A 15,970-nucleotide genomic window follows, 5' to 3' on the forward strand; every position below is an offset into this window, starting at 1 on the left:
TCGCTCTCCTCTTAGGTGTTGAAATGCATTTGTTTGGAATTTCTTTAATGTTATAAAGACAACAACTGAAGTAATCAAAATTACAAAATGATAACGAACATATCCTAAGCTAGTAAAGCTCTGTTCTTTCAAACTAAACTGAATTTGTGTGAAATGAAATGAACTTAATGTGTCTGAACTGAACTGAACTGAAATGAACCACATTAAATGAAAACTCTAAAAAAAAACTTACTTAATTAAACATAATTTTTCTGACTTAAAAATAAATTGAACTGAATTTATGTAAAATAAAAAAAATCACACTAAATTTTCATTAATTCAATTCAAAATGAAAGAAATTGTGCCCTCCCCACATATCTCCATGAATTTGGATGCATGGGGTAGCACAGCACGTGGTACCCAAAACAAACTTTTTCCTGTATAATGACATAGATGAGCGACAACTAAGCCCTAATTAGTTTCTCTCTCTCTCTCTCCCCAGTGTCACTTTTCCTCCGGCAGATTGAGGCGTATGTCCGGCGAGAAAATCCCCAGAATTCTTCTCCGTCTGCAGTGCAGTCAAGTTCTGAAGCACAAACTTCAGAACTTTATTTCAAACATATTGTAGCTCCGCACGCTAATCGCGGGTTCGACGCTCCCCAACCACGTCAATTTCAAAGGGGGGGAATACCCACTTCTTCTTCTTCTTCCTCATAAAGGTCATTATCTTTTCTCGCACTTCGAACTTTTCATTTTATTGATTTCTCAATTTGCCCCTTTTCTCTTCTTTTTTTTTTTTTTTTTGCAATTTCGCCAATTTGTGAATACTGATTATTGATCATTTGCCAATAGATTTGTTAATTTGGGGATTTGTGATTTTTGTTGATACGATCAACTTCAGATTCTCTTAGATGATGCGCTCAGCTCCGCCATTAGAGCATCACTGATTAATCAATCACAGGAGGCTGGGATTACCGACTATTTTTTCTCATTAGGGTATGTCCTACCATGTTTTCCTACTTTTCCTCTTTTTATTTGTGATTTTTCTTTTGTAGCTTTTTATAGATTGAAGTTCTTTTTGAGGCTCCATATTTCCATTGATTGTGCTGGGTTGATTTTGCAAATTACGGGAACTTTGGCTAATAGGGTTTCTTTTTTTCGTGGTTGCAGTGTATGGGAATTTATTTTATTTAGATATTTGATGTTCCTTTTTGTTTTTAATCATGTGACGGCGTTAGTTTTTATTTTGTGGAAATTCGAACTTTCAACTTACCTTGTGTCTGTAAATGATCTAATGCAATTGTTGCTATGTTCAATATGCATTGCCATGGCCAAATGTATATTAATAGCTAGTTTGGCTGGGATGATTTGAATTGAAGAAGAAAGGAAAACACTTTTTCATATTTGGTTCTTAAAATTGTATGGGTTTTCTTAACAAATTGGAAGGAAGTATGGTAAAAGATTCTGATAAAAAAACCTTCACTTTCCTCATAATTGGAAGAATTCGGGAGGAAAGACAAATTAAGAAGCTGTTCATTTTTTTTGCTTTTCCCTTCCCTGATAACTAACCAAACATTGGATTCCTTTCCAATCTTTTTACTCAGCCAAACAATAGCAAATTTAATTACTTCTATTTCTCTTCCCTTTCTTTTCTCTTCTCTTTCTTTCCTTTACTATAAAAATACCAAACAAGCTGAGGATATTGCAGATATCTAACTCTTATGAAGAGAGTAAGAGAAATGGTTGAGTTTGGGGAAAAGTTATTAGAGTGATCAACAATCGAACAAAACCAATATGAGCTGGACATTTTCCGGAATTGGGGATGATCTTCATTTCTTTTGAATCGTAAGTACAAGCTTAGCTTGATACATTATGCATATGAAAGCTCATTTAGTTCTTTAGAGGAATCTTATAGTCTATTTTGACAATAATTATAGGAACATGTATTCTAAAATAACGATTTTAGTGTATGAAATACTTATGTAATGGTGCCTTATTGCATGGTGCTCCTTGCGTTTGTAGATGGATTTCCTTTCGAACGGATGAATTCAATTAATTTAATGAATAAACATCCAGTTTAACTTCAATCAACAAGAATTTGCTGTTAGAGAATAGGCTTGAACTAATAGACGGATGGGATTTCTTGATTATAAATCCGCCGAAAGTAGCTTTTAGTTTAGCGCTCCGCTCTCGAAGCTTAGTCTAAAGCAATCCGACCGAAAGCACTGGCTAAGCTAATATTTTTGTTAACAACGTCTATCACCTTAATACTAGCCTCTGTTATTCATATTTTAACTTCCTCAACAATTGAATTTAGCTTGGCTAACTTGTAGATAAGTGCATTACCTACTCTATTTTTAACACGGGGAAAAAGATTGACGATAAATTAATCTTAAGTTTTAGAATGTACGATATGAAAATTCCAGTGGCCGATATTTGTCTGATCTAAATTATACATTGCAGTCAATTTTTCTTTAATATATAACTGATGAACGTATAACTTAAAAGTTTATTTAAACTTTTCAACTTGAATAAGTAATCATTTTGTGAATCTAAATTAATATATTTTAACAACATATTGGTTTCCTTTTACTATATAATGTTTTATGGGCATAAATTTTTGTAATTTAAGTTTATTAATGATCAACAAGCAATGCTTCAATAATTGATATAAAGCAACTTGAAGTTTATTTTGATGAATGTTAATTGAGAGGTTCAATAAGGAACCTTGATTGATAGGTCCAATAAGTTACCTCGAATGATAGTTTTTCTCGCTTCAGTTCATTTGTGGTTATGGACTTACTACTTGACAACATTTGTTCATTTAATTAATTGATAGGCTAATTGATGAATGCCAAAGTGGGAGCACCATATAACTTGTGTTCTGAATATGGTTTCTATCCTAAATGACAAAGTAAACTGTTGCTCCAGTTTTATTGGTGAGCAGAAGTACTTTGTCCCACTTTCTATTTTCAAATTGAGTTCCTGCTTGATCTGATACATCCCTTTGAAATATAAGTGAACCCTTTTCTACGGTATGCATGGACTAGAAGATTATAATGCTGCCTGCTCAATTTCCATGAACATAAGTAGATGAAGCTATTCTACTAGCTTATCTACTGAACTAAATCAGGAAACTAATAGGATGGGGAAAAAGGTAAATCAAAATGTTGTTAACTCTGACCAATGACCACAGTAAGCTTGCTTTGAACATCTTAAATTAGTATTTGTTTTCCCTCCTGTTCTGAGGGTAGCTTACCAAAATCTTTTTCAAAAAGCTAGCTACTGTGAGAGGGGCTTCTCACATAAATCTGGCTCTTGAATCAAGTAATTAACATGTGAGTTACTTTTACATATTCAATTTGTGCAAACTCATCCAGTGCGATTTTGGAAGTTTTGATAGCTCATTGTAGTTTGATGAATAGGTTTTAGTGCAAGTTGGCAATTGGCAGTTTGTTTTTTCTCCAGCTGTAGATATTAGTTGCATTTTTGGACTTCTCCAACCTGTAGGCTTAAAGACATTGGGCTAAGAATACGCTTATGCTACTTCGAAATCGATGGGGTGATTGCGCAATTTATTAGGTCAAGATTGACTTTATTTGATACATTGAGTGGGATAACATTAGGGTGCTGTTTACTGTGTTTGGTCACAATAACTCTGCCTCCAAAATGTTGAAGTCAACACAAAAGATGAAATCAAAGTTTCTACAACTGTAAAAGCATGTTGACAACTAAAAACCTGTGATTTTCACATCAGAGCGTGCGTTATCATCCTCCTCCTTTATCCCTTCTTGGCTTTTTTGATAATAGTCATTCCATATTCCTTCTTTGATAATAGTCATGCCATATCCCTCCTTTATTTTCTCTAAATATAAACCAGAAGCGTTTTTTATAATGCACTTTTACATAGGGAGTACTATTTAGTAAGGTGACTACTTTCCCTGAACATCAAATTGAATAGCCTGAAGGAGTAACATTCATCTGTTAATTATCAAGTTATGATGCTTCAACAATCTTTTTATTTTCTTGTGTGACACTTGTCAATCAATTATCTTAATCAAAGCATCATCATAGAGCTTCTGAAGTTGATGTCTTGAAGTATATGGTCTATTTCTGGAAGGATGCTCTTTGATCGAAGTGGATATGACTCATCTCCTTTACCTAGGCAGTTATTGCTTCTTTCTCCCTCTAAGGAGTCGTTTGGTTCACTATTTTTGGGTTTCAAGAAACGGAATCAATTATCGATTCCCTTTCTTTTTGTTTGGTTCAAACCCCTCATCAATCCCTTACAATTACTTGATGGTAATGGATTCCCTCCAATTTGTTACCCTCCCCCTCAAGTAACAAAATCCATTACTTGAAGTTAATGGTTACCCTTTTTTTCCATTCCTTGGCTTGAACCAAACACTCAATAAAGGTAACCATTTTTGTTACCATTCCCCTCCTGTATTTATATCCATTCCCTTTCCATTCCATATCTTGAACCAAACGACCCCTAAATGCCTGACTTCTTTCTGGCTTGTACTTTTAGCTTCAATAGCAATCCAATCTTTATGAATTGCATTGAATCTGTACATGAGAAATTCCTAAAGGAAGGGCTTAGGGTAGGAGTGACTCAGTGAGGGTGTGGATGATGTGGTGTTTGTTTAGGATCCTGCTTGTTAGCTTATGGTTTCTGGATCTCTCTATTTTAGCTAGTATTTCGTCTTTGTATTATGAAAGGCTAAACTAATTGTGTCATAATTCATTACGATGTTGTTTCCTACTTCAAGCTCTTCACTTCGTCTTTGACGACACAGATTGTCTTTGTTTTTGGGGTAAGGGTAAAAGAGCCAATTTTAAATGATAAGAGTAAGATTGCGTTATATGAGTTATGACTGATAAGTGATACTTATGACTCTTCCAATCCTCAAGGTATTAGTTGCTAGGCTAATGATCTATATTTTTGTGTGATATACAATTTGTAAAATTGCTTAAGTTGTGTTTGTCACATTTGACGATGTAGTATCCTTGTAAGTTTGGATGTCTCTTAGCCTTCTGATAATTTTTGGAAGTTCCTAGATGCTTTGAGTCTCCAAAGGCTCTTGGTTCTTGTAGCCAATTTTTTTGAGTTTTTTGTCTGTATGAATTGTTTGCTGTTCGTCTAGGTGTCTGATGGGGCCCAGCACCTTCTAAGGGGGTAGGGATTGGATAAAGGATATGGGTTTCATGGTTATAATCTGGTGATGGTGAGTTGCAGTGGTGGTTTAAGAGGCTTAGAATATAATTTCTTAAATCTTACTCTCTCATCTTTCCCTTGTCTTCTGCTTGATGACTTGTTCTGGAGGTCTACTCAACCTCTGTCCTCCCATATTTTTTCTTTTATATGCTCCTCTTTTATTTTCCCTCATGAGCGTGGGTATCACTGCTCATCACTGTGTATTCTTATGAAAAGGCTTAGATCAATTGTATGCTTTAGGTTTCTATCTCTATCAGATTGTGTGCAATGAAATTTTATCTTGAATTTGTCATGATTTGATGTTTCTAGAGCTGCATTTCTAATCTAGTGCTATCTGAATGTTGAATTGAAGAGACGAACTTCAGAATAGCGTTCAGCTACTCTTTCATCATGTATAACCCTTGGCACCTCAATACTTCCATGTTCTCGGCTTTTTAGACTGCATCCCTCTGTTCGGAGACCTTGCAACTTTTACTCAGATGGCATTTAATGCATCTGCTCGTTGTCCTAAATTATTCTGAACTCTGCCCTGAGCATTTGAGATGACGTCAGTTCATTTCTCATAAACATTGTTTGTCATGTAGTTCACCCTCTCTCTTTCTCTCTCTCTGTCCCATTATGATAAGTGTTCACCTGCTTCCTTCCCTTCCCCTTTAACTCATACGCAAGTAGAGATCCATTACTACCTTGTTTTTCTCCAACTATCAGCATTATGTAGTGAAACCCTTCTAGTATTATCACCACCATGATCTGCCACATTAACTTGCTTACCTATCAGTTTGAGATGGTATAGATCTTCATTGTAGCATAATCTAGAGAGGTGGTGGTAGGGGAGATTCAATCACCATTGTCATAGTGTCACAGACCATGGAGGGTAGCAGCCATGCAAAGTGAGTTTCAGCCATCAACAAAATATGGCAGAGTGGAGGATGGAGGGGCAGCAAGGTCAAGCTATACCTGGAAGATGAGCGCAAATAAGTACATGCACCCAAGTGCATGTAGAGCATGGTGCACCCTTTTCTAAACTACGTCGTTTTATCATTTTTAGAGTCTATATTTTTAAAAAATTACGGTTTTTTCACCATATACCCCTGACAAATTTTTTTTTGCACCGTATACCCTTTCAACTTTCCAAATTCACCATATACCCCTCACTTTTCGAAAAATACATCAACTTACCCTTTTGACTAACGGTGTTAGACTTCCGTTAGTCATTAGGCCCTAATCCTCTCCTAATCCTAATTAACTATCCTAAACTCTAAACCCTAATACTAACTCTTAGCCCTAAACCTAACTAACTAAAAAACCTAACCCTAAAAGCCCACTAGCCCTTATCCCCAACCCACCACCCCATCCCTAACCCATCTCCAGCCCACAGCCCACCCCCCCTAACCCACCCTAACCAGCATCACCCCCTAACCCACTGTCCCACCACCACTTGACCCACCACCACCTGACCCCCAACCCTGACCGGATTTTCGCACCCCACCCCATCCCACCGGATTTTCGAGAACCACCTGTCCCCCACTCCATCCCACCGGATTTTCGAGAACCAACCACCCACCACCCCTCCCCTTCTCCCACCCCAGCTGCAACCCCCTCCCTTTTCGCCGGCAAGCCCTCCCCTTTCCCCGACAACCCACCCCCTCCCCATCCCCTTCCCCCGCTGACCCCTCACCACCACCCGTCACCAACACCACGCCTAACACCATCGGACCGCACCTCGAGACTGTTCGCACACGTCTTTTCCCCTCCGCTCTTTCTCTCGCCTCCCCTCTGCTGGGCATTTCTCGCGCTGTTTTGATGTCGTCTGCGCGCTTTGCCGCGCTTTGCTCTGCCACAATCTGTCGGAGGTTTGGGGGATGGGGTGTACGATTACCGAAGCTCGAGGTAGGAGAGAGGGAGTACTAAACAGGGTCAGCGGGGGTTAGGGAGGGGAGGTGGTGGTGACGAGATGGTGGTGGCGAGGCGTTGGTGGTGAGGGGGGGTCAGCGGGGGAAGGGGAGGGGGGGTCACTGGGAGAAGGGGAGGGGGTGGTGGTGAGGAGGTGAGGGGGTGGGGTGTAACGTGGCAGTGGGCCCAAAGGGTGGGGGATGGTTCTTAGAGGGACGTGGCAGTGGGCCCAAGGGGTGTGGGGATGGTTCTCAGAGGGTGTGGCAGTGGGCCCAAGGGGATACAAGATCTTCAATAATTATCCTAAAAGGGATGTTAGTGTATTAGATTAGGGTTAGGGTTAGAATTAGTGTTTGAATGATTTAGGTTAGTTAAGTAGGATTAGGGCCTAATGACTAACGGAAGTCTAACACCGTTAGTCAAAAGGGTAAGTTGATGTATTTTTCGAAAAGTGAGGGGTATATGGTGAATTTGGAAAGTTGAAAGGGTATACGGTGCAAAAAAAATTTGTCAGGGGTATATGGTGAAAAAACCGAAAAAATTATTGTTATTTGTTTCCTTAAATTTTGCAACTAAAGATTCCTTTTTCAAATTTAAATCTAAAATGTATATGTTCTTTTACCTTAAGTGTTAATGTTCATTTACTATATGTTCTTTTCATTATAACCTTTCTTCTTTTATAAATATAAATTTACATGTTCTTTAATTTTAAGTCGTGTGGTCTTTTTTAAAGTAGAAAAGTTGTTGAAAAATGTTCGTGTTCTTTTATATAAATGGTACGTTCTTTTTGGGTGCACGATGAGCATTGTGCACCCTAGTGCATAATCCACGCTTTGGAAGATGAGTTGACTTTGTTGTTATTGTTAAGAAGTTTCTTATCCACCCCCTTTTTCTTTGTACCTTCTGCTTCCTAGCATACGGGTTCCATATACATGTACCTGATGCGGTTTTTAAACATAATCGGTTCAGAAAATGCAAAATAAACATATGATATGAGGAGGTTCTTTCCTGTCTTATCATTATGGATAAGCCATGACCTTTGTGATATGGACTCTAGCCTGCTTTGTTAAAACACATAACTGCTTGGTTCCATGTTCCATGTATTCTGGGAGTGAAAATGATTTCATTTGACTTATGTTACCTTTGAACTGTTTCAGTTTTCATGTGAGTGCACTTCCATTCCTGCTTTCAGCTTGAACTGTAGTGAATTATGTTGTTTTTACATTTCAAAAATCATATTGAAGATGTGTATCTTGTTTCAGGTTCTTCACTCAGAAGGCATATTTGTTCATGCGACTTTGTCTCTAAGTGACTACTTCCTCAACATGAGCACCACATACAGCAATGAGCAAGTAGGTGTCACCCGTGGATTGCCATTTTAGGAATATGGTTATTATAGATCTTAATCAATAAATAGCTTTATTTTGCAGGGAGAAGGTACTGTAGTAGGATTTGAAACTCCTGATTCGCCTAGTTCAAGTTATACCAATGTATACCCTGGAAATGAGGATGAGGCACGTGAACCACCTCTTGTCCCTCCGCACTTGCAGCATACCTTGTTAAGCTGCCCTGCAAGTAGAGAAACCTCTAGTACGCTTCCCCTGCCTCAGAACGTGATTGTAAACCATCTGTACATTGAAAATAGGGAGGCTCCAAGATCTGTTGTGGCGCTCGGTTTTACTCACCGCTTCCGGTCAAAGTTTGTGACTGTTGTTCTTTACAAGCCTGTCCAGAGAAGGGGGGGCAATGCTTGATTTATAGCCAAGGCGTAGTCATTCCATTAGGTATATTGCCAATTTGCTTTGATTTCATGTGGAATATTCTGAAATTTTCTCCAGGGAAATTATCATTGTAGATATATTGCCTGGTAATTATTTCCGTATCTAGGATCGTTCCACCGCAACACCTTAGCGTTGCCTAAGATTATTATTGGTTAGCATCAAATACAGTGTTGATGTAGAAGGAAGAATTTATTGGCAGCTTTTGTTGTACTTATTAGTGGGAGCTGACCTCTTGTTCACATGTTTCGCCAAAGTCATGATCTTTTATCATGATTGACTTTGAGATTATGTTGGATTCTTCTTTGGTTGTTGGGGTCTGGAATGGCTGGACAGAGTCCAGGAAATTAATATTACTCCTATATTGAAGAAATAAACTTAGACTAATTTCCTATCTTTACGGCAGTTATAAACCAACTGGGTTTTTTGTTTTGGTACCTTCCATCATTCTGTAATAAAGTTCTCTCGTATTATTAGATCAGCTAGTTCTTAGTCCTATGTACTGCAAGGCTTTTGACGCCTTTAGGTAATAGTAGTCGAAATTTTATGATAATATGCTGTACTGTTTTTCTATGAAGAACCAAGTGATGGTTAAATAAAGGAACTGTATAATGGAGGAAGTAATGTTTTGGAACAAACTAATTGCTTGCCTTTTGCTGCGAACATGGAAAACTATGTGATAATGCAAGTAATGTTTTTTGAAGGGGAGATAATGTAAGTAATATAATAATTCATATTAAACGAGAAACTGATTTTTCGATCTTAAATATACTAAGTAGGAAATTTCGGATTGGATTGGATATTTGAAATGAACACCCTAATTATTCCTTTAGCGCTAATAAAGTGAACAGTGTCGCTATAACTATCCCTTTTGCACTATTTGTAGGCATAATATTTTAATGATCTCTCTACTCCACTCGCTTTAAAGTGATAGAGCTCATATTACTTACTTGATCGTTGGAAGGATTTTCCAGATCTCCTCTTGAATCTCGAGGTTAATTTACATTCTCTATTATACAAGCATTATGCGACAGTCACTACAGTTTCATTACAAAGCGATCATTGTATCATAACATAACAACATCCAATCGAAGTTTTATAAGATATATTTACTCTTTGCATACTAGTGATAATTTTGGTAATTTTATGAAAAAGCTTTCTAAAATACCAATTACTTTTCTTTTTTGAGGGGCCAATTACTTTTCTGGAATACCCCCAAAAGGCAAAAAACACCCCCTCAGTAAGGATGGCAGTGGGGCGGGTCAAGTAGGATACTCACCCCATTCCCACTCAAGTGGGGAGGAGATGCGTCTAGGTTTGGCAGAGTTGGGGATTAAAATCGTACCCGCAATGGGTGGTGGATCGAGTGTGGATTTTATGCTATATCCGCCCTATCCCCGCCCGCCCTGCATATTTATTATCAAAATTCTATTTATATACTTATATTATTAATAATTTTATCTTGCAAAATATAAATTTGTGGGTATGGCGTGAGTACGAAGCGGGTGCTGGTACCGATGCTGGTGGTAGGGCGGGGATGAATCTTGAATTTCCCCCCGTAATGGGTGGTCGAGCGGAAATGGAGATGAGAATTTTATCCGGGTGTCGATGTGGAGGTACCATCCCTCCACATCTGCCGCGTCTAATTGCCATCCCTACCTCAAAGTCGAAAAAAAAAATTTACAAAAATAATGTTCACCCATATGGGCTATATACACAATACTATTTGTCAAATATCCCATATAAATCAGGCAAAACTCCTACCACTCCATTAAACTACTTTACTTGCCCACAAAATCTACTCTAATGCCGACCCAAGAATTCCTGAAAACCCTGAAAACAGCTAAAAGAGCATTTCCTTCCACCATTTCCTCTTCCCTCAACTATGAACTAACCCCCATTAATACCCTTATCAACTCTGCTTTCGACACCGTTTCATCTCCCCACCATACCATTTCTTCTTTCCTCTCTTCTCTCTCCTCCCACCAACTCATTTCCTTTCTCTCTGACCCAAATGTCAAAACTTATGATTGTTTACGAATCTTTAATATTGTGCTTCATAATCAATCTGACCTATCATTTAAACCTGATTTTCATGCCCATTTCACTGTCATTTGCAGGCTAATCAAATCTAGGTTGTTCTCGGATGCTGAGTTTCTGTTGAAAAAATTATTACTTGGCCCAAATTACAGGTACCCTTTTTCTGATTTTACCTCTTGGGTTGAAAATTATTGTAAAGAATCTAAAATTATTACCAAGTTGTTAAATATGTTGCTCAAGATGTATTCTGATCATCATATGTTTGATATGGTAATTACTGTATTTGAGTACATGGTGGAGAAAGAAGTTGAAAGAGATGAGAGGACTTGTTCTGTACATTTGTATGCTTTAATTAAAACTGATAAGGTTGATTTGGCTTTCGAGTTTTTTCGTCGAATGGTGGATTCGGGTATGGAGGTTTCTGTGTTTTCATTGACAATTGTTGTAAGTGGTGTATTGGGGAGTGAAATTGCCACAGAATTGGGGGAGAGATCAAGAAGGGGTTAGACCCAATTGTAAACTATTATTGATATGTTCAAAAGGTGGGAGTTCGAGATAGTTTGATATGGAACGCGAAGGTATTGAGTTCAATGATACAACTTATAAGCTTTTAATTGAGGGGTATTCAGGTTTTGGTAAGGTTGATGAAGCAAGAAAGTTGCTTTTGGAGATGCAGGACAAAGATATTGAGGCTGAGGTGCACTTGTATGATATGGTCATTAAGGGGTATTGCCGATTAGGAGATATAAGCAGTGGCTATGCATTACTTAGAAAAATGCAGGAGGAAGACATTGGCCCTTGTGGTGATATTTATACATGCTTGATAGGTGCTATGTGCAAGTTTCGTGTGATGGATCAGGTGAAAGAGTTGGTAGATGAGTTGCTAAACAATGAGGGAGGTGAGCTGAATGATGTTGTGCTCAATGCTCTAGTTGACGGATATCAGAAAGTTGGGATGGTGGATGAGCTTGAAGAAGTTAAACGTATGGTGAAAGTGAAGTGCCATCCTGATCATAAATCTTGTCAGGATTCCATTGATGCCGTGCTCAAAGATTGGTGAACAATGATGACAGAATGAAAGCCTATGATATGCATTTGTCGCCTGTTTAACATTGAAGAACGGATGGATGGTCCTGCACTTAGCTCTGAACTGCAAAAAAATGAGATATTTTCAACCATGTAACATCAAGATCTACTCAAAAGCCTTGTCTAGTTCGTTTTTGTCTGCGATTTGGGCAGTTCATGATAAGCTCTGGTTGCAAGATACTTGAATGGATTGATACATTTCAAACAAATTTTTGGGGAGGATATGTATAGATGCATAGCTAATTTGTGTAATTGTGATAATCGGCGGCCCAACTAGTGGTAATGTGCATCACAGTCAAGTTTTATTGGAAGGATAACGCACCAGTTCTTTCCTATCATTGAGATGTTGCACTGCTTAGTAGTTTATGATCCATAAGATACTGAGGGGTCTTTCTTGTAGCTGTCGGAGCTGTTGCAAACATACGCATATAAGATCCCTAGTGGAATCTTGTGATCCTTGTGCAAATTATCGTGTCGTGCATTTCCTGAGACTCGGAAAATACAGCAGTACAGCATTATGTACCATCTACCGGAGATTAAAATCCCTGCAAATTCTATATAAGGCATACTATTTGGTGCAGCAAACAGTGAAGCAGAAACAGAGAATATTATTCTTTTGTCCCAAAATATTTGCTCTTTGCCAGTTCCATTACATCAGAACATGCTGAACTAACGTAGTCTCTGCTTAAGCTTGATTCTATTGTTTGGAAATAAGACAATTCCGTCCCATTTGGTAAATGATAAAGTAATAGATAGTGATATAGGTTGTATACATATAGTTTTAGACAGAAAATATCATGTCAAAGCCAATTGTAACTAATGTCCATGCCCAAACTCGTGTTTGTATTCATAGTACCCATTATTACCTTAGAAGTGATATTAAGTGGGAATGAAATTTTATGAAGAAAATGACATAATTAGGGATATGGTTCTACTACCATGACAATGTGTAGGGGATTTTCCTTACAAGTTTCAAGTTTGTGTACTTTAGGCTATGTTTCGAAAATTTGAAGGTGAATATAGAAGCACCTTTCTTTAGGTGATCACGGTTTTCAATGAACATTTGCAGTTTTAGAATGAATATTTGTAGGATCCACCTCAATTTCTCTTTTCTCAACTTTTTTGCCCCATGTGTGTTGTAAAGAGACAAACATACAGTTTATTTCAATGAATATTGTAGTATAATGAATACATGTTATTGTTGATTTAAGATTTACAATTTCGAAATGAACATTTGTGGAACCCACCTCAATTTCTCTTTCTTCATGTGCGTTGTAAACCAAGAAACATCCAGTTTATTCCAATAACATTGTAGTATAATGAACACGTTAATGTTGATTGAACATTTGCAATTTCGGAATGAACATTTATGAAAAATTTAGTGTAATAAACTCATCATTTCTGTTGAATGAACAATTGCAATTTTTGATTAAGCATTTTTGACTAATTTCAAAATTCAATATGTTTACGAATTTTCAAAATTCGAAAATTGCTGCTAATTTTTAAAATTCAAATTTCAAAATATTTTTGAAATTTACTATTATTCATTTATCACTAAATTAACATACTACTGATTCAAATTATTATTTTGTTCATCCAAATTCTTCAAAATATTCTTTCAAAAATTACTTATATGTTCATTATAATGGATATTTATGTTGTCATTATTATTCTTTGTATATGTACAAATATGATTTTGCGATGAATAACATACTATCTATAATGAATAACCCAACTGAGTAACTATATAATTATCAAAAAAAAAATTAGTAATTACAAAAGATGGTTAATTCAAAATTTAGTATGTATTGAAATGTAGAATTATAACCAAAAATACAATATATCTCATATGAACACCAGGGTCTTACAAAAGAACATGTATTGCAAATTAAACACTATTGAGTTCATTAAGAAGATATTCTCGCTTCTGAGTTTCCTTCCATTTCCGATTGACTTCATTTGTGAGATCTCGACACCGTAACATATCATTAGTTGTCTTTGAACTAGTCGAATTGAACTAATAAAAGAAAGGAAAGAGCAGTAGTTAAAATAAAATTATTCAAGTTTATAATAAAATGAACATAATACTTTAAACAAACAATTAACACATTCTAATAATACAATGGACATTCTCCCACACACTATAAATATATGACCAAATATGATTCTCATGTAACTCAATTAAATGAACATATTAGTAATACAATGAACATCAGCCTAAAACTGTGCACTTTGTATTTGTAAATAGTACAAAAAATATCATATAACCATACAAATAACATTTGAATAAATATAACACATGTATAGACAAATATATGATAATCAACCCATGATTAATTCATATCATTTTATTGAATATATCATTTCATTTACATATATGACTGAAATGCAATAAACGCCTGGCAAACATGTGTTTAGTGAACATATGCTAATAGGACAATGAACATATGTCATAATTCATGTTATTAATGTAACTATATGTGTCAAACACACAATGAACATATGAACAACTGTACCTAACATCTTAAGAAACACATAATAAACATATGGTTAAATATGATAAATATATGACCAACACGAATTCAATGAATACATTATAATAATACAACGAACATATATTTACAGTAGAATGAACATTGTCTGGTTTTTTTCTAGATGTTGAACTCATTCATCTCCTTTGTTCATTGGGCTCTATCCTTTGTTCATTCGGATATCAATTGCAAATGTTGTTTTCGTTTTTTCACAAACCAATATTAAGATTTTCACTAGAAAAGAGGGAAAAAAAAAAGAAATAAAAGTGCAAACTGTAATAAAATGTTCTCTTTCTTATCAAATGCATAGATCTAATACCTTATCTGTGGCGGATCCAGGAATTTATGAGTAGTTGGTCACTACCGACTAGGTTGCATAGAGACGGCTACGGGTACGGGTTCGGATACACGTATCAATATAAGATAATCCATGAATTTAAAGAAAACTACTTCAAATAAAATCAATTTTTGACTAATAATAGTTCATATTACAATAAAATAGTACCTAAAAATAGTATTTATTACAACCAAATAGTACTTAGAAAATATTACAATTGTTCTCGACGAGTTTTCATATTTTGATATCGATTTATAATATTATCCTTGCTAACCTTCAAAAACATTTCTTTCTCCACATAAGTAATCAAGCAATCATTCAACATTTGATCTAATTCCTAAATCACAACACAATAGTAATGAAATCCAATTGACAAAAATACACAAATACGCAATCAATTGTCAATTTGGCATCCTAAACTAATTCCCAAATCACAACACACTCGTAATGAAATCCTAAAGAAATCAAATTGACAAAAATACACAAATACGCATCAATTTTCAGCAAAAATTTACAACCCAACAATGATTCAATGAAGAATAATTCAAGAAGCGATCAAGCAAAGATTAGAATTTAGAAGAATACATGAAGTTTGCGAATTGCCGCCCCTGCTGCCGCCCGTTTGGTCTGTCGGCACGCAAATCAAACCACAAGTCCACTGTCCACACAATGACACAAACCACAAATCAGATTCTTTGAAACAAAAAAAACCCTAACAAAATCCAATAAAACAAAATCGAACAAAATCCTAAGTCCCTAATAAAATCGAACAAAACCCTAAGTCCCTAACAAAATCAAACAAAACAAAATCGAACAAAACCCTAACAAAATCAAACTCACCGGCGCTGCTACTGTGCGTCAGTGCGTGTTTTTCTCGCGGCGCTGCTACTACAGTCTACTCTACTAGTTAGGGTTTTTCTCGCGGCGCTGCTACTGTGCGTGTGCGTCGGCAAACTCACCGGTAAAGCCAAAGGAGTCCGGCGACGGCGCGGCTTGCTGCTGTTAGGATTTCGGTTTTTTTTTCTCGCGAAGGAGAAAGAGAGAGAAAGAGGAAGGGTATGGGGTTAGTGCGCGTTTCAAATGAATTTTTTTTTTTTTCAAAAATAAT

The 15,970-nt window shown here is 36.5% G+C and overlaps 2 protein-coding genes across 7 annotated transcripts; both read left to right on the forward strand.

The window, feature by feature from the left end:
- Positions 1–363: 363 nt before the first annotated feature.
- LOC104902878 (SNF1-related protein kinase regulatory subunit beta-3) lies at positions 364–9,349 on the forward strand. 6 transcript variants are annotated; one of them, XM_048635780.2, is made up of 4 exons: positions 364–698; positions 881–975; positions 8,353–8,442; positions 8,508–9,349. In XM_048635780.2, the coding sequence occupies exons 3-4, from the start codon at positions 8,435–8,437 to the stop codon at positions 8,842–8,844; spliced, it is 345 nt and encodes a 114-aa protein (XP_048491737.1). In that variant the 5' UTR covers positions 364–698; positions 881–975; positions 8,353–8,434; the 3' UTR covers positions 8,845–9,349. The 6 variants fall into 6 exon arrangements, with proteins under 6 accessions (XP_048491737.1, XP_010689109.1, XP_010689108.1 ...); XM_010690807.4 differs by having other exon boundaries at positions 371–698; positions 832–975; positions 8,521–9,349; XM_010690806.4 differs by having other exon boundaries at positions 371–698; positions 8,521–9,349.
- Positions 9,350–10,508: 1,159 nt separating this feature from the next.
- LOC104902877 (pentatricopeptide repeat-containing protein At2g28050) lies at positions 10,509–13,225 on the forward strand. The gene is given in 2 exon segments (XM_057391678.1): positions 10,509–11,402; positions 11,404–13,225. Coding segments are annotated over 2 exon segments (1,293 nt in total). The 5' UTR covers positions 10,509–10,674; the 3' UTR covers positions 11,969–13,225.
- The last annotated feature ends 2,745 nt before the right edge of the window (positions 13,226–15,970 follow it).

The sequence above is a fragment of the Beta vulgaris genome, chromosome 9 (assembly GCF_026745355.1).
Source record: "Beta vulgaris subsp. vulgaris cultivar EL10 chromosome 9, EL10.2, whole genome shotgun sequence".
NCBI lineage: Eukaryota > Viridiplantae > Streptophyta > Magnoliopsida > Caryophyllales > Amaranthaceae > Beta > Beta vulgaris.

Bases quoted from the DNA above. Each gene is read 5' to 3' on its own strand.
- LOC104902878 (XM_019251724.3), top strand. The intron at 8,443-8,520 runs GTAGGTGTCACC...TTTATTTTGCAG, and splicing joins CCACATACAGCAATGAGCAA to GGAGAAGGTACTGTAGTAGG.